Source organism: Meriones unguiculatus, chromosome 4 (assembly GCF_030254825.1).
Source record: "Meriones unguiculatus strain TT.TT164.6M chromosome 4, Bangor_MerUng_6.1, whole genome shotgun sequence".
Classification (NCBI taxonomy): Eukaryota; Metazoa; Chordata; class Mammalia; order Rodentia; family Muridae; genus Meriones; species Meriones unguiculatus.
The window spans coordinates 82,003,664-82,023,371 of record NC_083352.1 but is presented as its reverse complement, the minus strand read 5'-3'; the positions used below and the strand labels follow the sequence as shown (position 1 = coordinate 82,023,371).

At 43.9% G+C, this 19,708-nt stretch overlaps 1 protein-coding gene across 1 annotated transcript in view; it reads left to right on the top strand.

The window, feature by feature from the left end:
* The first annotated feature begins 4,538 nt into the window (after positions 1-4,538).
* The window catches only part of Crcp (CGRP receptor component), a 32,187-nt gene continuing 17,017 nt past the window's right edge, over positions 4,539-19,708 (top strand). The window contains exons 1-3 of the mRNA XM_021657135.2: positions 4,539-4,689; positions 13,842-13,878; positions 17,231-17,329. Of these exons, the coding sequence (XP_021512810.1) occupies positions 4,682-4,689; positions 13,842-13,878; positions 17,231-17,329 (144 nt within the window). The 5' untranslated portion in view covers positions 4,539-4,681. The remainder of the gene's footprint in view (positions 4,690-13,841; positions 13,879-17,230; positions 17,330-19,708) is intronic.

Sequence of the window (19,708 nt, the reverse complement as noted above, 5' to 3'; positions counted from 1 at the left end):
ATTTTCTGCTTATCAATTCCTTCATTATGGTGTGGGAAATGTAAGCAAAATGTACCGTCTTTTCTATCAAAGGGTTAATAAGACAAACTCCATTTTAACAAATTGCAAAGACCGTACATGACAGAAATCAGAATTCCAAGCCAGGCGTGGTGGTGCGTGCCTGTAATTCCAGCACTTCGGAGACAGAGGCAGGGGATCTCTGTGAGTTCCAGGTAAGCCTGGTCTACAAAGTGAGTGGAGAGCACCCAAGGCTACACAGACAAGCCCTGTCTCAAAAAAATAAAATAAAATAAAATAAAATAAAAAATAAAAATTAAAATTCCTCCAGTGTCAGCTAACTCTCCTTGAAATCAAAATATTGGCTTAAGGTTATATTCTCTGAGAGACAGTGCATTCTGATTACCAGCTGCATCCATCTGTGAGGCAAGCTCTGGCCACTTAGAGTGAGACAAGATACCCTCTAGATTAGGAATAAACTCCCAGTGCGGACTCCTGCTGGGTGTACTTGCTTGCTTGATTCGGCACCACTAGGTTCCCCTCTGCAGAAATAACACATTTTGTGTCCCCCAATACTTTGGAATTATGTGGTCATTTCCTTGAGATTCCCAAAGCCTATATGTCACAATGTCAACAGCTCTATCAAAGTCAAGGACAATGGTGAAGATATTTAATAATTAGCTCAGTGGCTGGGGTATAACTCAGTTGGTAGAATGCTTGTCACATGCACAAAGCCCCCTGTTCATCCCAGCACCTAATAAGCTGGGTGTGTTTTGGTGCGTGCTTGTCATTCCCACACTTGTGAGGTACAGATAGGGGGCTAGGGAGTTCAAGGTAATCCCTAGCTACACCAGTTCCGACTTAAGACCTTGACACAAAACAAGCAACCAAAGCAAACTCAAAGAAAAGCCAGTTAGCTCAGGACATTTCCTGATACAGCAGCAAGGTTGAAGTTAGCGAGCATGTGCCTAGGTGGATGTCATTTGAACATGGGTGCAACCCAACTCCCCTACTTTAATTCATCTCTGAGCCATTTTATGGCGTGGCTCTCAAAGGCTCTAGCTGGACTTCCATTAAGAGTCCATCTCTGAAGTTTTAGTTTTGAATGGTCCTCCTTCCACTCACCTCAAACACTCCCGGCTTTAGGACGCCTCTCTGCCCTTGTTAGTCACTCCCTTTCAGTGTGTCATAGTTATTGATGCCCAGAACTGGTCAGGCTGTCAGCTAGCTTGGACCGAGAGTGTGTATTATTCATATCTGAATCACCAGCGGTCAGTGGGCAATTGCTTTAGGACTGTTGGGTAAAAAACACCATGAACATCATCGTGGGACCCATTCTGCTCAAGACAGATACAAGGCGCTCTCTCATGAATATTAGGTCAGCTGGGACTAGGATGGCATTTTATTTACTTGTTGGTTTTTCATTTTTAAAAAAATAATTTATTTAATTTTTATTTTATGTGCACGAGTGTGAAGGTGTCAGATCCCTTGGAAATGGGGTTACAGACAGTTTGAGCTGCCGTGTGAGTGCTGGGAATTGAACCCCAGTCCTTTGGAAGAGCAGACAGTGCTCTTAACCACTGAGCCATCTCTGTGGTTTTTCATTTTTTAAATTTAGTGTTTATTTTTAATTTTTTCCAAGCAGGGTTTCTCGATGTAACAGCCCTGGCTGTCCTGAAATTCTGTACACCAGGCTGGCCTGGGACTCATAGAGATCTGCCTGCCTCTGCCTCCTGAGTGCTGGGATTAAAGGTGTGCACTACCATTCTCATCTTAGTTTGTTTTTTCATTTTTATTAATTTTTTTTCTTTTTCAAAATAGGGTTTTTCTTCGTATCCCTGTCTGTTCTGGAACTTGCTCTGTAGACTAGGCTGGCCTCCAACTCAGAGAATCTGCCTACCTCTGGGCAGTGTGTCACCTCCTAGTTTAATCTTTATTATTTTCAAACAGGGTTTTACTATATGGGTCCAGGTTGGCCTCTTTGAACTCTTCTGCCTTGGCTTCCTGTACCATGATTATAGACATGTTATACACATACATACATACACATAAACATGCATGAACAGCCACGCACACACGCTAGTTTTTATGAGACAAGGTTCTCATGTTCTCTATGAGGGTTCTCCCAGGATGGCCTAAAACTCCCTATGTAGCTGAAGATGAGGCAGAGGCAGGTGGATCTCTGTGAGTTTGAGGCCAGTTTGATCTACAAAGTGGGTTCCTGGATAGCCAGAGCAGTTACATAGAGAAACCCTGTCTTAAAACAAAACCAACCAGCCAATCAGCCAGCCAACCAACCAACCAACCAACCAACCAACCAAACACCTGATTTTCTTGTCTCCCTTTCCCAAGTTGAGAGGCATGTGCCACCATACCAGACTCCCCCAACCTTATATCAATTCCTCACATACAATAACCTGTAACCATTTTAACATGGCTGGGCAGTGGTGGCACACACCTTTAATCTCAGCCTTGGGAGACAGGAGGTAGATCTCTGAGTTTGAGGCCAGCCTGGTCTACATAAAATTTCAGGCTGCTCAAATTGGTGTCCTCCCCCCAATTTTTTTTTATTATTTTATTTTATATGCATTACTGTGAAGGTGTCAGATCCCATGGAATTTACATTATAGACAGCTGTGAGCTGCCATGTGGGTGCTGAAAATTGAACCCAGACTCTTTGGAAGAGCAGGCAGTGCTCTTAACCACTGAGCCATCTCGCCAGCCCCTCTCCAAAAAACTTTTAACAGTTTTTTTGAGACAGGGTTTCTCTGAGTAGCCCTGGCTTTCCTGGAACTCACTCTGTAGACCAGGCTGGCCTTGAACTCAGAAATCTACCTGCCTCAGCCTCCTAAGTGCTGGGATTAAAGGTGTGGGCCACCACTGCCCTGCCTTAGGTTTTTGATACTTTTTGATACATTATTTATATATCCCACTATTCACTCATTTAAAAATATTTAATTTTATATGCATTGGCGTGAGGGTGTCAGATCACCTGGAACTGGAGTTATAGACAGCTATGAGCTTCCATGTGGGGCAGGGAGTTGAACCTCGGTCCTCCCACTGAGCCATCTCTCCAGCCTCTACAATCTACACCTTTAAACCATACAATTTAATATTATTTATTTATTTATTTATAGGCAGGATCTCTCTCTGTAATCTTGACTGTCCTGGAGTTCACTATGTAGACCAGGTTGACCTTGAAGTCAAAAAGATCCTCCTGCTTCTGCCTCCCAATTTATTCAATATTTTAAAAAGTTTATTTTCAAGTGTGTGTGTCCATGTATGGATATGCAGGCACTGCAGGAGGTCAGAAGAGGGCACTGGAGCCCCTGGCGATGCAGTACAGGGCCCCATGTGGGTATTGGGGCTAGAACTTGCATCCTCTTCTCCAATAACAATCCCTCTTAACGGCTGAACCCCGATGATATTCCGTGTTCGGTATATTAATATTGTTATGCCAGCATCTTTACATAGTTTCTCTTGTTCTATGGGAGAGAGGAAATGCCTACGTAGTCTACATTGACCTAGAACTCACCAGATCACCCACACTGCCTCCAAACTCAAGGCATTCCACCATTCCACCTGACTGAGCCTCCCAAGTGCCTGAGTGCCTTTACCATGCTGTTTCCCACAATCGATTGAAAACGTTTGTCTTCTCTCCAAAAGAAAGTCAGTACCTCTTAAGGCACTCCCTGTTTTTGCCCGACTTTTCTTTTGGCCTTAACCAACCACTAATATTTATAGTGTTGCTTCTTATTGGACTCCCCCCCCCCCCCCCCGTATCCCAGCCTGGCCTTGAACTTACTGTATAGAGGATGACTCTGAACGCCTAATCCTCCTGCCTCCACCTCACAAGGGGTGGGAGCATAGCAGATATGGGCCAGGAGGTCCAGCCTTTTCTCTTATTTTTTAAATAAATATTTATGTGTATGTGCCTGCATATTTAACACGGCGCCTATCGAGAGGCAAGGAGAGGGCCTTGGATCCCTTGGAATGGGAGTTATAGGTTGTTATGAAACACCATGTTGGTGCTGGGAATCAACTCCTGATTCTCTTCAAGAACTGCAAGTTACTCTTAACTGTTAAACCATCTCTCCAGCTCTCTGTTTCTCTTTTGAGAATGGGTTTCTCTGTGTTGCCCTGGCTGTCCTGGAGCTAGCTATATAGACCAGGCTAGTCGCTAACTCATAGAGATGTGCTTGCCTATGACTCCCTCTTTCTCTATTGCTGGAATTAGAGGAGTGTGCCACCATACCTGGCTTTTTCTTTTTATCTATTTTTATTTTTTTGATACAGGGTCTCAAATAGGCCACGATGGCTTGAAACTCATTACGGAGCCCAGGCTGGCTAGAAACTCGTGACAATTCGGCCTCAGCCCCTCTAATGCTGGGATTACATGCCTGGTTTAGGGATTTTAACGCGGCCAAGGCAAACTCTAACAAAACTTGGGCCGTGAGAACGTTTTAAATTCTGTCTCCAAACGCCTGACAGACTGAAATCAGACCCGAGTACCGACACCTAGATTCAAGAGGTTCCCGGTAGTCCCTGCAGCGATCCCGGCATGCACCACGGCGGTCCCAGAGTGCCGTGCGGCATACCCAGAAGCGGTGAGCGTTGTGGCGGTGGTGCAGCGTGAGGCCTGCCTGTTCCTTCCAGCCGCTGCACACGACGAGGCACAGGCAACATGGAAGTGTAAGCGGCCTGTCCGGGAGAAACCGGGTTCAGCTGAGGTCCACGAGGCGGCCGGCTGCCAGACCTCTGGACTCTGGAGCCGGGCGGGTGGGCGGAGTGGAAAGGCCGGAAGTGCCTGGGGATGGGACGGCAGGGGAGGGACCCTGTTGGTCTAGGAACCCGCTCTTTTCTAACATCACGATTTTTGGGGGGAGGCGAAAGTGGGAAGGGTAGAAGAAATTCTCTCTCCCCCTTCCCTCTCTTCCTTCTGGCTTTCCCTCTCTCCCCCGTTTCCCTCTCCCTTTCCTCTCCTGTCCGCCCCCTTCCCTTCTCAACCCTCCCTCTTCCTTCCTTGTCTCCCTTTCCTTTTCTTTCTGGTTTTGGGGATGCAACCCAAGAGCTTGCACGTGCTCCGCAAGTAGTTACCCATGAGATACGTCCCAGTCATAATTACCATCTTGTGATGAGGTCTTTGCATACGCTTCTTCTTAGCTGCATCCCCAGCCATTATCACCATCGTTATTTTGTGATACTGCGGATGGTACCCCATGTCTTGAAGATCCTTGGTGTGCTAGTTTCCTTTCTGTTGCTGTGACAAACACCATGACCAAAAGCAGCCTAGTAAAGGTAGAACGGGTTTATTATATCTTATACTTCCAGGACACAGTTCAACATTGAGGAAAATCGGGGCAGGAACTCGAGGCAGAAACCTGAAAGAAACCGTTCAAGAACTCTGCTTTCTGGTTTACAGTCTGATTTTCTTTAACTTCTCTAGCCCAGAATCACCTTACCCACAGATAGTGGCACCTACAGTGGGCTGTATTTCTCCATCTTTTAAAAAACTTGGTTTTTAGAGATAGGTTTCTCCGTGTAACCCTGGCTGTCCTGGCACCCTTAGTGATCCACCTACCTCTGCCTATCCTGGGATTAAAGGTCTGCGCTACATCCCTAGCTGTTATCAGCATCGTTATGGTCATCATTTTGTGATGTTGGGGATGGTACCCAGAGTCTTGTACGTTACTGTTACTGTTATAATTTTGTGGTGCTAGGGATGGAACCTAGGGATGCTAGGCAAGTACTTTAGCACTAAGCCACCCCTCTCCTACCATCATATTGTGTTTGGGCTGGAAAAGTCCTGGACAGGATAGGCAGTTATCTACCACCAACAAAGCCACCCGAACCTTTTTTTTTTTCCAAAATGCTTTTTGACGTGTAAATGGAAGTTTTTGCATCTACTCTACCTGTGTACTTTATATGTACATGGTTGACATACCTAAGTTGTTTCTGCTCAGTTGTTAATATATATACCACAGTTGGTCAGGGCCCCCGCCCTTCTTCTTTGAGACGGAGTCATAAGTAGTCCAAAGCCAGCAGCTGGCTTTTAACTTGCTATTTAGCGGAGGTTGGTGGCATTTTGATGTCCTGTCTCCACCTCTCAAGCCACATCAGAGTAGTCCTTCTGTCTTAGAGATGGAGGTCTCTAACTGTATTGCTCTGGCTCTATGGTTCTGTCCAGAAACCCTGGAAAGTCAGCTCTCTGACACGCCTCTGAGTTTCCTCCTACATCCTACTGCTTGGCATTCTTTTGTTGCTCCTTTTCCCTGCTTCTGTGTAAATGCTGAGCATTTTAGTGCTTCATATTGGGATGCTTTTTCTGGATACATTCTCTGTAATCTCTCTAATCACTTACATAGTGGTGGTTCCTCAAAATGTTTCTGGCCTTTTTTTCTCATTTTCTGTCAGATTGTTTACACCAAAAACCTTTGCTTTTCCAGTTATTAGACAGTCTGTTACGTACCCCCCCCAGGGTATCCAAGGTTAGCTTTGAACTCATTCTGTATTTAAGAATGATGGCCTTGAGCTTTTCTGATCCTCAGGGTTGCTGAGCTTACTGGTTATGACACTGTGCCATTTATGCAGTGCTGGGGTTGGGGTTCAGGGCTTTGTGCATGTTAGCAGAAGCACTCTACTGAGCTGCATTCCAAACTCTTGATATCCCTCTCCCCTTATTTTTCAAGACAGGGTTTCTCTGTGTAGCCTGGGCTGTCCTGGAATCACTGTAGACCAGGCTGGCCACAAACTCACAGAGATCTGCCTGCCTCTCCCTTCCAAGTACTGGGATTAAAGATGTGTGCCTCCACCACCTGTGCTCTCTCCTTTTAAGGCTTTAAAAGCCCCTGATGTGGGTGCTGGCACTCAAACTTAGATCCTCTGCAAGAGCAATCTAAACTCTAAAATGCTGACCCATCTCTGCAGCCCCCTGTGCCTTTTAAAATGTAATATATAGATAGAGTTGGGAAAGTGGACATTGTCTTCTGTAGTGTGTGTGTGTGAGAGAGAAAGAGAGAGCACGCACAACTGCATTAGGATTGCTTTTTTTTTTTCTTTACAGCTAGCAATATGGAGATTTTAAAAAGAGCAGCAAAAGATATATTGCAAACCAGCAGCAGGCTTAGAAAAAGTGTGCTTGTTGGCTAGCTGTGAAATGGGAGCTACAGGTTATAAAGTGTTCTTGACTTTGAAGCTTTCAATTTTCTTGTGTCAAACTTTAGCTTTTCAGAACATGAGTTGATGGCATGTTTTAAACTTAGAAAAGTGTAGCAATTCTGTTCGTCACTATGTTCGTAAGTTAAGTGTGTGGCAATTAATAGACACTGCTCACATTGTTGTTCTTTTTTTTTTTTTTGGTGTTTTGTGTTCTTTTAAGGGAAGTCTGTCAATAGATCATTCTGTTCTGTTTATTCAGAATTCTGTTTTCCAAAGTGATAGTTTACACTCAGCACATTCAGCAAACTCTAGAGGTTAAATTTCAAATAGTAAGTCAGCTTTAGGGATTAGAACTACTTAAGGACATTAAGTAACTGCCTACCTAGAGCATACATCCTGTAGTCCTAGCACTTAGGAGGATTGCAAGGTTACAGGCAGCCCCAGCTGCATAGCAGGTTCCAGGCCTGTCTATGTAACATGGCAAGAGTCTACCTCCCCACCCCCCTGGACAGAGGTCTGCCTGGCTCTGCCTTCCCAGTGATAGGATTATAGGCGTGTGTCACCCTGCCCAGGGAGAGCCTACCTTAAAAAAAGAAAGGAAAAGAAAAAACAGAATCGAAAGAACACAAAGTCTGAGCTGGGGAGAGTTTTTTTTTTTTTAAAGGAGTTTCTTACCCCATGCCTAGGCTGGCCTTGACTTTCTGATTCTGGTACCCCTTCTGACAGATTCTCAGTGGGTTGCCACCACACCTAGCATGTTTGTTAACATCTTTACAATTTTTTATTACATTTTAATTATTTGTGAGTGTGTGTATGTCTTGGTGCATGTGTGGAGGACAATTTGTGGGAATCAGTTTTTCTAACACTGTGTTGGTCCCTGGGATTGAACTCAGGCCATCAGGCTTGGTGTCAGGTCCCTTTATCTGCTGAGCCATCTCATTGAGGCCTTAGTTGTTAACAACTTTAAAACAATTACATTTATTTATTTATTGGGGGTACATGGGCCACAGCACATATGTGGAGGTCAAAGGACAACTTGTGGGAGTTCGTTCTCTCTTCTCACCATATGGGATCAAACTCAGGCTGTTAGCCCTGCTGATAAGTGCCTTTACTGCCTGAGCCATCTTGATGGCCCGTTTGTTAGCCTTTCAGCATGGATATTTGCCTTATTGCTTTGCACAGCATTCTCCTTTTGTACACTTACCCATACACACTACACTGAGCCATTTGAGAGCTGCAGGGGACATGTTATTTTACTCTGTAGTAAATATATGTTATTTTACTCTGTAGTAAATATATGTTATTTTACTCTGTAGTAAATATATGTTATTTTACTCTTTAGTAAATACTTTTTAAGGTAGGTGGTGGCGCCACCCACCTTAATTAATTAATTATTTTTTTCCAGCACTTGGGAGGCAGAGGCAGGCAGATTTCTGAGTTTAAGGCCAGCCTGGTCTACAGAATGAGTTCCAAGACAACCAGGACTACACGGAGGAACCCTGTCCCAAAACAAAGAATAACAACAAAACCCAACATCTTTTTAGATCTATTTTTTTCATGTTCATGAGTGTTTTGCCTGCTTGAATGTATACCACATTTGTGCCTGGTGTCCACAAGGTCAGAAGAGGGCATTGGATCCTTTGGAACTGGAGTTACAGGTAGTTGTGAGCCACCATGTGGGTGCTAGGTACTGAGTGCTTTCTCTGGAGGAGCAGCAAGTGCCCAGAGCCACTAACCCATATCTCCAGTTTCTTCACCCTTTCTCAAAAAGTGACTAACCACGATACAATTATAACTAAGAAACTTAACACCGATGCCAATCCACTGCATGTCCACATTCTTTCAGTTGTCTCAATAATGCCATTTAAGGAACTTGTTTTATAAATTTTAATTTTAGGCTAGGTGGTGGTAGTGCACGTTTAGGAGGCAGAGGCAGGCGGATATTTGAGTTCAAGGCCCGACTGGTCTACAGAGTGAGTTCTAGGACAGTCAGGGCTACATGGAGACACCCTGTCTCAAAACAAAGAAAGAAAAAAAATTAAAAAACAAAAACTTTATTTTTATACATACATATCTGTGAGTGCACGTGTGTGTGTGCGTGTGTGTGTGTGTACTTGTCTGTGTAGGCTAGAAAGGACACTGGATCCCTTGGAGATGAAGTTGTAGGTATTTGTGAGATGCCCAGTGTGGGTGCTGGCAACCAAACTTGGATTCTCCGAAAAAGCAGCAAGGACTGCTCATCACTGAGCCATCTCTCCAGCCTCAATACTGTCTTTTAGCTGGAGGTTTTTCCCTAGACCACTGAAGAATTGCACTGAAGTGTGCTCTTCCTTTTTTCTTTAATCTAGAACAGGTCCTTTGACTTTTCTGTGACATTGGCCTTATGGGTTTGTTTATTTGTTTGTTTTTAGCTTAGTCAGTTTATGAGTTGAGCTCCCGCCAGTGGGGTGGGGTGCGGTCACCACCTATGCCTGGTTTGGATTCTGAGTGCCTTCCTGAATTATTTGTGCTTTGTGTGGATTTTTCTTTGTGGGAGAGTGAGATCATTTTTTCCCCCAACAATGTGGTGGCCACTGTAGGAATTTATTGAGGATAAAAATTACCTTTGAAAGAATTTCCCTTGGGGCTGGAGAGATGGCGGGTAGGTAAGAGGATTTGCTTCCCTTGGAGAAGACCTGAGTTCTGTTCCCAGCACCCACATGAGGTGAATTACAACTGCCTGTAACTTCAGCTTCAGGGATCTGATGCCCTTTTCTGGCTTTTGTAGACTCCTGAACACATGCATATGAACACACACACACACACACACACACACACACACACATAAATAGTATACTCATTGACAAGAGAATTGGTTCTAGGGCTTGCATGCTAAGCACATTTGCTATCATTGAACTATATCCCAGTCCCTCATTCACCTTTTATTGAATATAATTATGTCTAGAATGTATTGGTATTTAATCTGAATATTTACCTGAGTGGCTGGGTGTTAAAATCAGCCAGGCATGGTGGTATACAACCACATTCCTAGAACTCATGCCTGAGGCAGGGAAATCGTGAGTACAAGGGTCTGGCTGGGCTACATAGAAATGGAAGCTAAAGAAGACAGGTGGGGAAGGAGTTGGAAATCAATGAATTAACTGGTTTATACCAGCCAGAGTCTGTCTACACGATGCAATATGTGCATTGTTCTCTTAGTCCTCAAACAGACTAGCCAGTGTACATGAGGGGCTGTGTAGGTCGGTGGGAGAGGGCTTGCTTAACGTGTCACAGGTCCTGGGCTTAATCCCCAGCACCCTGTTTTCATTCTTTTAAATCTTTATGTGAAAGCATTCCCAATCTGTTTGTCTGTCTGTCTGTCTGCTAGAAAAGGCAGATGATATTTGTTGGATTCTTACATCTGTGTTTGTGCATGTACATATGTGTGTGTGAGAGAGAAACAGACACACACAGAGAGAGAGAGAGAGAGAGAGAGAGAGAGAACATATGTAGCTAATGTGGTCCTCTTGCCCTAGCCATCAGAGAGCTATGATTAGAGGCCTGCACTACCTTGCCCGTTTTTGTGTTAACAATATTGACTTGAGTAGTTGGGCAGTGACCCAAGGTCAATTTTCTCGGTCATGACAGCAGAGTGGTGTATGATTTGGAAATGACATACACCACTGATGCCAGGGATGGGTACGTTGGCCCTGAGAAGGTCTCACGGGAGCAGTGTTCTCTGAGAGCATGGGGGTGTAACTCAATTTCCAGCAGAAGTAGGAAGCCTCATGGACTGATTTCCTGACTAAGTGGGCATGATTTGATTTGTCTTTATTGTTTTTTTAAAGACTGGCTCTCATTTAACTCAGATTGCCTCAGCCTCCATGTAGCTGAGGGTGACATTGACCTTCTGATACTTTTGCCTCCATCTGTACAGGCTGCCATGCCTAGTATATTTGGAACCAAAACCCTTTTGCATGCTAGGCAAGCATTCTGACAGCTGAGCCCTGCACCATTTTTCTACTGTTAGATTATTTCTAAATATAACATCTGTGGCTTGGGTGCAGTGTCTTTGGGATGAAGCAGGAGATTTGTGAAATCACAGCTGTTTGTTGAATCACCAGTAGCATTTGGCGAAGCTGTGCTCATTGATCTGAAATCTTTGCTGACGCCACTGTCCTGTTGGATGGCTAGGTTGACCTCTGTGTTAGCTGTGGGAGAGTTCTGCTGCAATTGTTGACTGGAGAAAGCAGACAACTCTCATGCCCATGTTTTTAAAATTCTGTGTTGTAATTTTTACCATCTAGGTGCACTTCTGTTGATAGAACATGCAGTGTTTTTTGTTGCAACTTGTATGAGCTCTACATTGCTCTACCTGCATTTTTAGGATTCTGTTACCTTTTGCCTAGTCTAGTCTCATTTATTTTTCAGTCATAATTGTCTTCCATTTCACTGGGACTTCTTACTGTGTAAACAAGTTACTTTAATCCTGGAGACTTAGCTTTCTCATCTGTAAAGGTAAAATTATATCAATAGGCCCTGCATTGGGCCTGTACCAAGAGTTGACATAATCTTTCTTAAAATTTATTTTATGCACATAGGTGTTTTGTCTACATGTATGTTTGTATACCACATTCATGCCTGGTGCCCTTGGAGGTCAAAAGAGGGTATAGGATTCCCCCGGGATTAGAATTACAAATGGTTCTGAGGCTCTGTGTGGGTACTGGGAATCAAATCTAGGTCCTTTGGAAGAGCAGCTAGTACTCATAACCACTAAGCCATCTCTCCAGTCAGAAATAATGGTTTTTGTTTTGCTTTGTTTTGTTTTTGTTTTTAAATAATGGCCTTCATTCATGGAGGTCCTAATCTTAAGATCTGACATTTCATGTCACCTTATTATCTTTATGAAGTAAAAAGTTTAGTAGCTCGGGTAAAAGTAATAATTATGACAGTTTTTAAGCACTTGCAGTATTCTGTTTAATTACATGTTTATGCTTAATCCTATATGTAATCTTACAAAGGTATATAATATAATTTCCATGTTGTAGATGAGAAGATTATAGAGATGAAATCACTTTAGAAAATTCCCATAGCCAACGATAGTATATGGTTATACTGCAGTTTATTTAAAAAATATTTATGGGGCTGGAGAAATGGCTCAGTGGTTGAGAGCACTGACTGCTCTTTCAGAGGACCTGGTTTCCATTCCTAGCAGCTACATGGCTCTCACAACTATCTATAGTTCCAGTTCCAGGAGACCCAACACCTTCACACAGACACACATACAGGCAAAATACCAATGTATATAAAATAAAAATAAGTTATTTAAAGAAGTATTAAAATATTTATATGTATATGTGAGCTTGCCTGTTCACCATGAGTGCATGTGCACTCGGAAGCTGGAAGAGGGCATTGGAACAAGTTACAGGCATCGTGAGCTGTCTGATGGAGGTGCTGGAAACTGAACTCCAGTCCTCTTACAAGAGCAGCAAGAGCTGGTACCACTGAGCCATCTCAGCAGCCCCCGTGCTCGACTACGTTATTCCCATATTTTGTTTTAGCTGGGGTAAGCTTGGGGAGAAATTGGCCCAATAAATCTACATCTTTCACTTGGTAGAGAGGGAATCTGAACCTAAATATGTCTGTTTTCAAAACTTTGTCCTTAATTGTCATAGTATACTGGCCCCGGGCTGCTTAAAACAATCCATCCTCTGCTGTGATGGTGTTGAATGGACCAGTTGTGGTCTGTGCCATTCAGGTGAGATCTCTGCTGTGATAGTGTGGAGTGGATCAAATTGTCGTTTGTGCCACAGCTTTGCTCACACAGGAACCGTAACAGTACACAGGGGGAAACCAGGCTTTAGCAACTAGATAGATGTCGTCTCTGTGACTCTTTCACAGAATCTCTAACCCTTGCTGGAATTCCTAGTGACATTGTCAGTGTTAAAGTACGTATAATCTGTCAACATGGCAGGAGTCAGGTTGTCCAAGATGCCAGTAACTGGTGGTGATAAAGAGATAAGGATGTTGACTCAGGATGAATCAGCACTTTTGTTCTTCAGAGATTTCTAATGCTGTTGCTGCCTACGGACCCTTCTGTAGTGGGGTTCCTTCAAGGGTTTCCTTCCATGTTCTTGTAGCTAGCTTGTGTCAGATATCTGACTCCTCAACTTCTGTCTACATACATTTGTGATAACATGGTATCTTAGTCATCCACAGGGAAATGGGTTTGTGATAGGCTATGTCTATAAAAATGGAAGTCCAGGGGCTGGAGAGATAGCTCAGGGGTTAATAATGCTGGCTACATATGAGAACCAGAAGTAAGACCTCAGCACCCAGGAGACAAGTCTAAGCATTCTGTAAATACCTGTCATTCCAGCTTTGAGGGGTTCAGTGACTTCTGGCTTCTGTACACACACAGGCATGCACATTTGCACACCCATGTAGTACATACATACACTCTCATAGGCTCATGCACACACACAAGCAAATGATATTAAAAGAAAAAAAGAAAAGGAAAGTTGTCTTTATCTGAAATCGCTGTGGCCAGGCCAGCTACTGTAGGCAGGACTTAAGGCATTTCTAGTTTTAGGTTGCTCCTGAAAACCTGAATTAGACAGCTGGATCTTGGCTATAGGGATTATTTTGTAGACACTTGAAACCTTGGAATGAATGTGAACTGATGATGGCTCACTGTTCTTTTGCAGGAAAGATGCGAATGCGGCGCTGCTCAGTAACTATGAGGTAAGGACTCCCACAGGAGCTGTTGTGTTTTTCTCTTTTGGTTTTGTCTTTGCTTGTGAGACTATTGGATTAGTTTTCTACAAGCTATTTGAAGTTTCCGCTTTAACACAGGGCAGGTGAATCTTGGAATGGTGTGTGTTTGGTAAACTACACATAGTTCTTCAGGGAAGTGGGGAGGCTCTGGTTCATAATAGGTACCCTTCCACGAGTCCTGGAGCCTCTAGAGCCAGATGGGTGTCCTTGAAGAAAAGCTGCTGCTTTAGAGCCACTTCTCTCTGTAAAAGTGTCCTATGAAAATGCTTAGCCTCTTCCTAATTACCATCCTTTACTTCATTTTCATCCTCAGATGGCCTCAAAGATGCTGATTTCTTTACTTTGAGAATAAGAGTTGACTTGATGGACCATTTTGAATAATTCAGTAAGAACGAGCAGGTTTATAATTTGAGGACTGATGGAGAAAGAGAGGAAGGAGGTTAGCAAAAGGAGAGTTATTAGAATTTTTACATGCCTTCTGCTTTGCCAGGGTTTAGTTTGCTGCTAGCAAAGCAGTCTGATAGGACAGCTCCAGGTGCAGAAGGACCTGCTTGTAAAATTCACCAGCAGTTTCCATGTCAGGTGAAAACTCAGTTTTGGAGGAACTCTTGGTCTCCATTCTGTGCTGTGTATGCTGTGTGCCCATGTGTGCCCCGTGTGTGCCCGTGTGTGCCTGTGTGTGTGTGTGTGTGTGTGTGTGTGTGTGTGCGTGCGCATGCGCATGTGTGCATGTGTGCAGAATTAACTCGGTCTGCATATTGCTTACTAAAGAGTCAGTCTGAGTGCTTGTGGGCCAGCCACAGGAAGGAAATGATCATTGGTCCAAACATTGGCTTTGAGGAACTTCTTTGTCCTGCTTGGCCTTTGTTCAGTATTTGGCTGTTAGTTTCATTCACTGGAGAAACATGTTCACTGAGGTCATAATACTGTTTTTCAGAGGTGGAGAGGTAGGGAGCTCTCCTGGAGGTATTGTACACATGTCTAGGGATGATTAGTAAGCTTGTAGTTTATATATGAGAGCTCTTATAAAATCTCAGAAGCAGGAGTAAAGTTCCATTCACCTCTAACCCTGCACTAAGGTGTGTGAGTTTTTCCTCTGTGGGAAAGTTTACTTCTAAGAATCTAAAAATCCAAAATCTTTTGTTTTTCTTGTTATGCTGGGGACCCAGGGATTTTGTCATATTAGGCAAATGGTTTGCTACTGAGCTATTTCCTTGGCTCTTTTTTTTTTTTTTTAAATGCTGTGTGTTATCTTTTGTCTCATGTTCTTTTGTTTATAGAAAGAAACCGTTACACTAGGCTTATATATTAAGCAGAGCCCCTTTAAATTATTTAGTTTAGGAAGTTTTGCTTTCAGAGACTCATAATGGCTTTGAGAAGGATTAGTGATGAATGGTTTAAAAAAATTTTGTTAAGATTTATTTATTTATGTAAACAGTGTTTTTCCTGCATGTACACCTGCACACCAGAAGAGGGCATTAGATCTTATAGATGGTCATGAGCTACCATGTGGTTGCTGGGAGTTAAACTCAGGACTTTTGGAAGAACAGCCAGTGCTCTTAACATCTGAGCCATCTCTCCAGCCCTGTTTTTAAATTTTTAAAATTTATTTTGTTTACTTTGTGTGATATGTATCCGAATGCACACAGAGGGCAGAGGACTTGTGGGAGTTGGTTCTCTCCAGCTACCATGTTGGTCCAGGATCAGACTCAGATTTCCATGTTTGGTAGCAAGTGCCTTTACCAGCTGAGCCTGTGATGTAGTGTTCACAGTTATTTCTTTAAGGGTCTCATTTTAAATTTCTGAAGTATTAAATGCTCTTTGTTTGATATCATACATAAACCACAGTCAGTGCTGTTCAGTGGTAAAAGGCAGCGTCCTTGACATAGGGAATTCTAATTGAAACAGCATCATTAAGAACAGACAGTTGCCTCCTGATGTTTAGCCACTGCCTATAACAGAGCAGTGAACACAAATTGAGACACAGGTGAGCCTTCTTGTTTCTGAGACTTTGATAGAGTGTTTAAACATATTCATATGCCCAGTTATATAAATCTAGGTAAAAAACCATTTATTAGGTTTCAGGTGGTACCCCCATCTTTGTGGAAAGTAGAACATTACTACTTAAGTCCAATCTTATCTTGAAAAATGGAGAGCAGTGATAGTATGTATGCAGCTGGTTGTTATTTTAAAAAAGATCATATCTACTTTACAAGTCAGTTATACTTAAATCGGGACTGTCCAGTAAAACATTGTTAGCCATTCATGAGCTGAATTTTGGTGTATGAATTAAATTATGGTACACACTAAAAGCCACGAGACATTTGTTTTATAACAAATAAGGCAGTGGAATTACTCATTAGTAGCCTTTGGAAGATAAGCTAGTATGTCTGCCCCTTCTCCCTTCTTAATTCCAGCCAAGATCATTCTTGTTCAAGGATGTACTTTTTGGTATTCTCCAAATACTCTATCAGGTACCCTCTCTCCAGGTGATACCTTTCTCTTGTTGGCATTGGTGTAGGAGGATCCAGCGGCCTGACTTGTCTTTTGCCCCTGAAGACCATGAGATTGGGCCCAGTCTTGTGCTTGCCTCCCTTTCCCACAGTGTGGCACTGGGCACACTTCTGAACAAAGATCTTCTTGCCTTTCTCAACATCACCCATTTTTTTAATTTGCTCCTGTCTGGTCATCACCACAAATTTAGGACCAGAAGACCAACATCCCTCTCTCTCTCATTTTTAATTTTTTACATTTTTATTTATTTATTTTTATTATGTATACAATGTTCTGTCTGCATGTACACCTGAATGCCACAAGAAGTACCAGATTTTGTTATAGATGGTTGTAAGCCACCATGTGGTTGCTGAGATTTGAACTCAAGACCTCTGGAAGAGTAAGCAGTGCTCTTAACCTCTGAGCCATCTCTCCAGCCCCTCGTTTTTAATTTTTAATATTTGTGTCTGCGTGTGGGTATGTGCCTGTAAATGTAGTCTGGGAGGCCAGACTAGGTCATTGGAGCTCTGGAGCTGGAGTTACAGGTGGTTGTGAGCTGGCCAATGTGAGGGTCCTCTATAAAAGTAGCAAGTGCTCTTAGCTACTGAGCCATCTCTCTATTTTAAATAAATGGATGATTTGAACTGACTTAGCTAAGAGAGCATCTAAAAGCCTTTGCATGGTTCTAGGATGTAATGCTTGCTTTAGACCAGCTGCTGAGAAGCGTGTTTGTGGACAGAAAGTGGCCTTACCTGACTGTCTTAAAACCTTGGAAGAGACCCATCTCTTGGCCCTACTGACAAATAGCTTCTGTGCCCCTTCCTAGGTGTACCAGTTACTGACGGATCTCAAAGAGCAGCGGAAGGAGAGTGGGAAGAACAAACACAGCGCTGGGCAGCAGAACTTGAACGCCATCACCTACGAGGTGAGCCCTGCTGTCAGGGAAATAGGAGTGTGGCCACCTGCCAGTTAGTAATATGGAATAAAATTGTCCTCACTTGTAGTACATGTTTGTGGGTCTCCTGCACCACCACTAGGTGCTCCCAGTTAGCTGTCTGGGATCCTTTTGCTCTCTGTGGATGAGAGTCCTGGGTAGGCAGGCCGGGGAAACTCTCACAGTGAGCTAGTGTGTTAGTGCTAAGTGCTAGTGCTAGGTCTGCTGGGGCAGGTGGGAGCCGCAGCGGATGGCGCCCTCTAGTGTTATAATCTCAAGCAGGCTTTTACTAGTGGGACTTTGAGCTCTACAAGTGTTCCTGTTGTTGGGTAGGCCTAGGAAAGTCAGGATTCTGCAGCTCTTGGCAACAGCTGACATTGTACCTTCCCAGCAGGACTAGGTATTGGGACTCTTCAGCCCTTGATGGTCCCAGTATTACACTGTGCAGGCCTGGGGTGCCTGACATCTTTGGCCCTAAACGCTTGATGGCTCTCTGGATCTTACGTAGTCCAGGAGGATTTTGAACTCCTGATTCCCCTGCTTCTATTTCCCAGCTGCAGGGACTTACAGGCATGTGCCACCACATCTCTGGGTACTTCTCTGGTCTTTACAGCCCTGCGCCCTTTGGTCTCAGCCTTTACCCTGTATGCTTGCCATCTTGTCTCTTGGGCTGCTCTCTTACTGCTCTGGCTGCTTCGGAGGCAGCTGCCATCGCTCTTTTGTTGCTGTTGTTGCCAGCCCTAGAGCTCTGTGTCATCTGCAGTTATGGTGGCCTGCCCATGTCACCTTTACAGCCTGGCTGGCCAGCAACTCAGCTTTGCCTCTCCAGCTGCTGCATAGCCAGCTGCCCTGCCACTTCTGCAGCTTGGGCTGCCAGTGGCCCTGCAGTTAGTCCCTCTGCTGCTCCACTGCCACTGTCTGTTGCTGCACCTCGGTCTCTGTTGCTTCTTCATGTACTAGAAATGGGGAAGGGAAAAAAATGACATAAACAAACAAAAAAACCACCCGAGAGAAACAGTTTATTGGACCAGTTGCAGCATCAGGGAAGGCAGGCAGCACCAGGGTGAGGCACCTCTCAGTCATCTCACCAGTGAGCTGAACAGCCTACTTAGATAGTCAGAGAAGTGCTGCATTAGTCAGGGTTCTCTAGAGGAATGGAATTAATGGGATGAAAAAGTATATATCACACACACACATACCACCATGCACAGCAGCCTTAGAATAGTAACAGCGGATAGAATCACATTGGCAGGGAGCTGAGAACCCAGTACTTACTTGGTTCTTGAGACTCAGTCCCTCAGCAGGCAGAGTAGTTCTACAATGGGGGTCTCTCAGTTGGGTGGCAGCAGCTGGTAGTTGTTCAGTCCACAAGGCTGGGTGCCTAAGCAGTCCCTGTTTTACACTGGAAGTTTCCTGGAGAGCTGCTAGTCCCTAGTCCATGAAGAAAGCTTGGAAACACTGTTTCTGATATCAGCTTAGGATTCAGCAGTAGCTATAGGGCGAATTAACTCAGAAGTAGAGGGAGGCCAGGAGAACGGAAGGTGAGCTGGTTCTCCTTCTGCTATGCCCTTTTTTATCCGGACTGCTAGCAGAAGGTGCCACCCACCATATGGGTGGGACTCCCCACATCAATTAGGGCAATCTGGATACCTGCTTAGGTGAGGCTTTCTGCTCAGGTGATCCTAATTTGTGACAAGTTGACATTAAGACCGGCCATAATAAGGAATGTTGGTAGTGACCTCACCTGCAGATGCAGGTTGATGTTTGCTTCTTTCTTTCTCACAAATCACAGCAGACCCTCTGCAGTGCCATTGGAGATGCTCTTCCCGTGGCTTGGGTGGAAGGGTTTGCAGTATCATCTAGAGTTCATTGTGGCTCATGGTAACAAAAACTCCAGTATAGATTGACAACAGTCCTGCATGTTTTGAACAGGAGCCACAGCAGTATCAAAATGGCTGTGCTGGCATGGTAGCCAGTCCACTGAGGATTTGACTGATTGATACAGTCCTTTAACTCAGGGAGGCCAGAGCGATAAGCCCACCAGCTACCAGGGAGGGGGTGAAACTGTCTTATCCCACCTGATTTTTGCTTATGTATGGGAAAATGGACATCAGAACTAGTATTTATAATGAGAACAGAAATAGCACCGATACTAATTTTACCAGTGTTCTAGCAATGCTTGATATCTGTCCAGTGCCCAGAGAGAGGTGGGTTCTCTCCCATCTGTCTCAGGACTGAAGCTATTACATTCACAGTGACAGTTTGGTATAAGGAAAGGATTCAGATTAAAATTGGCCAAGAGAATAAAAAATAGGGGAATACCCAAGTCATAATTTCCACTGTCCTCATACATAGACACAGGTTATATTA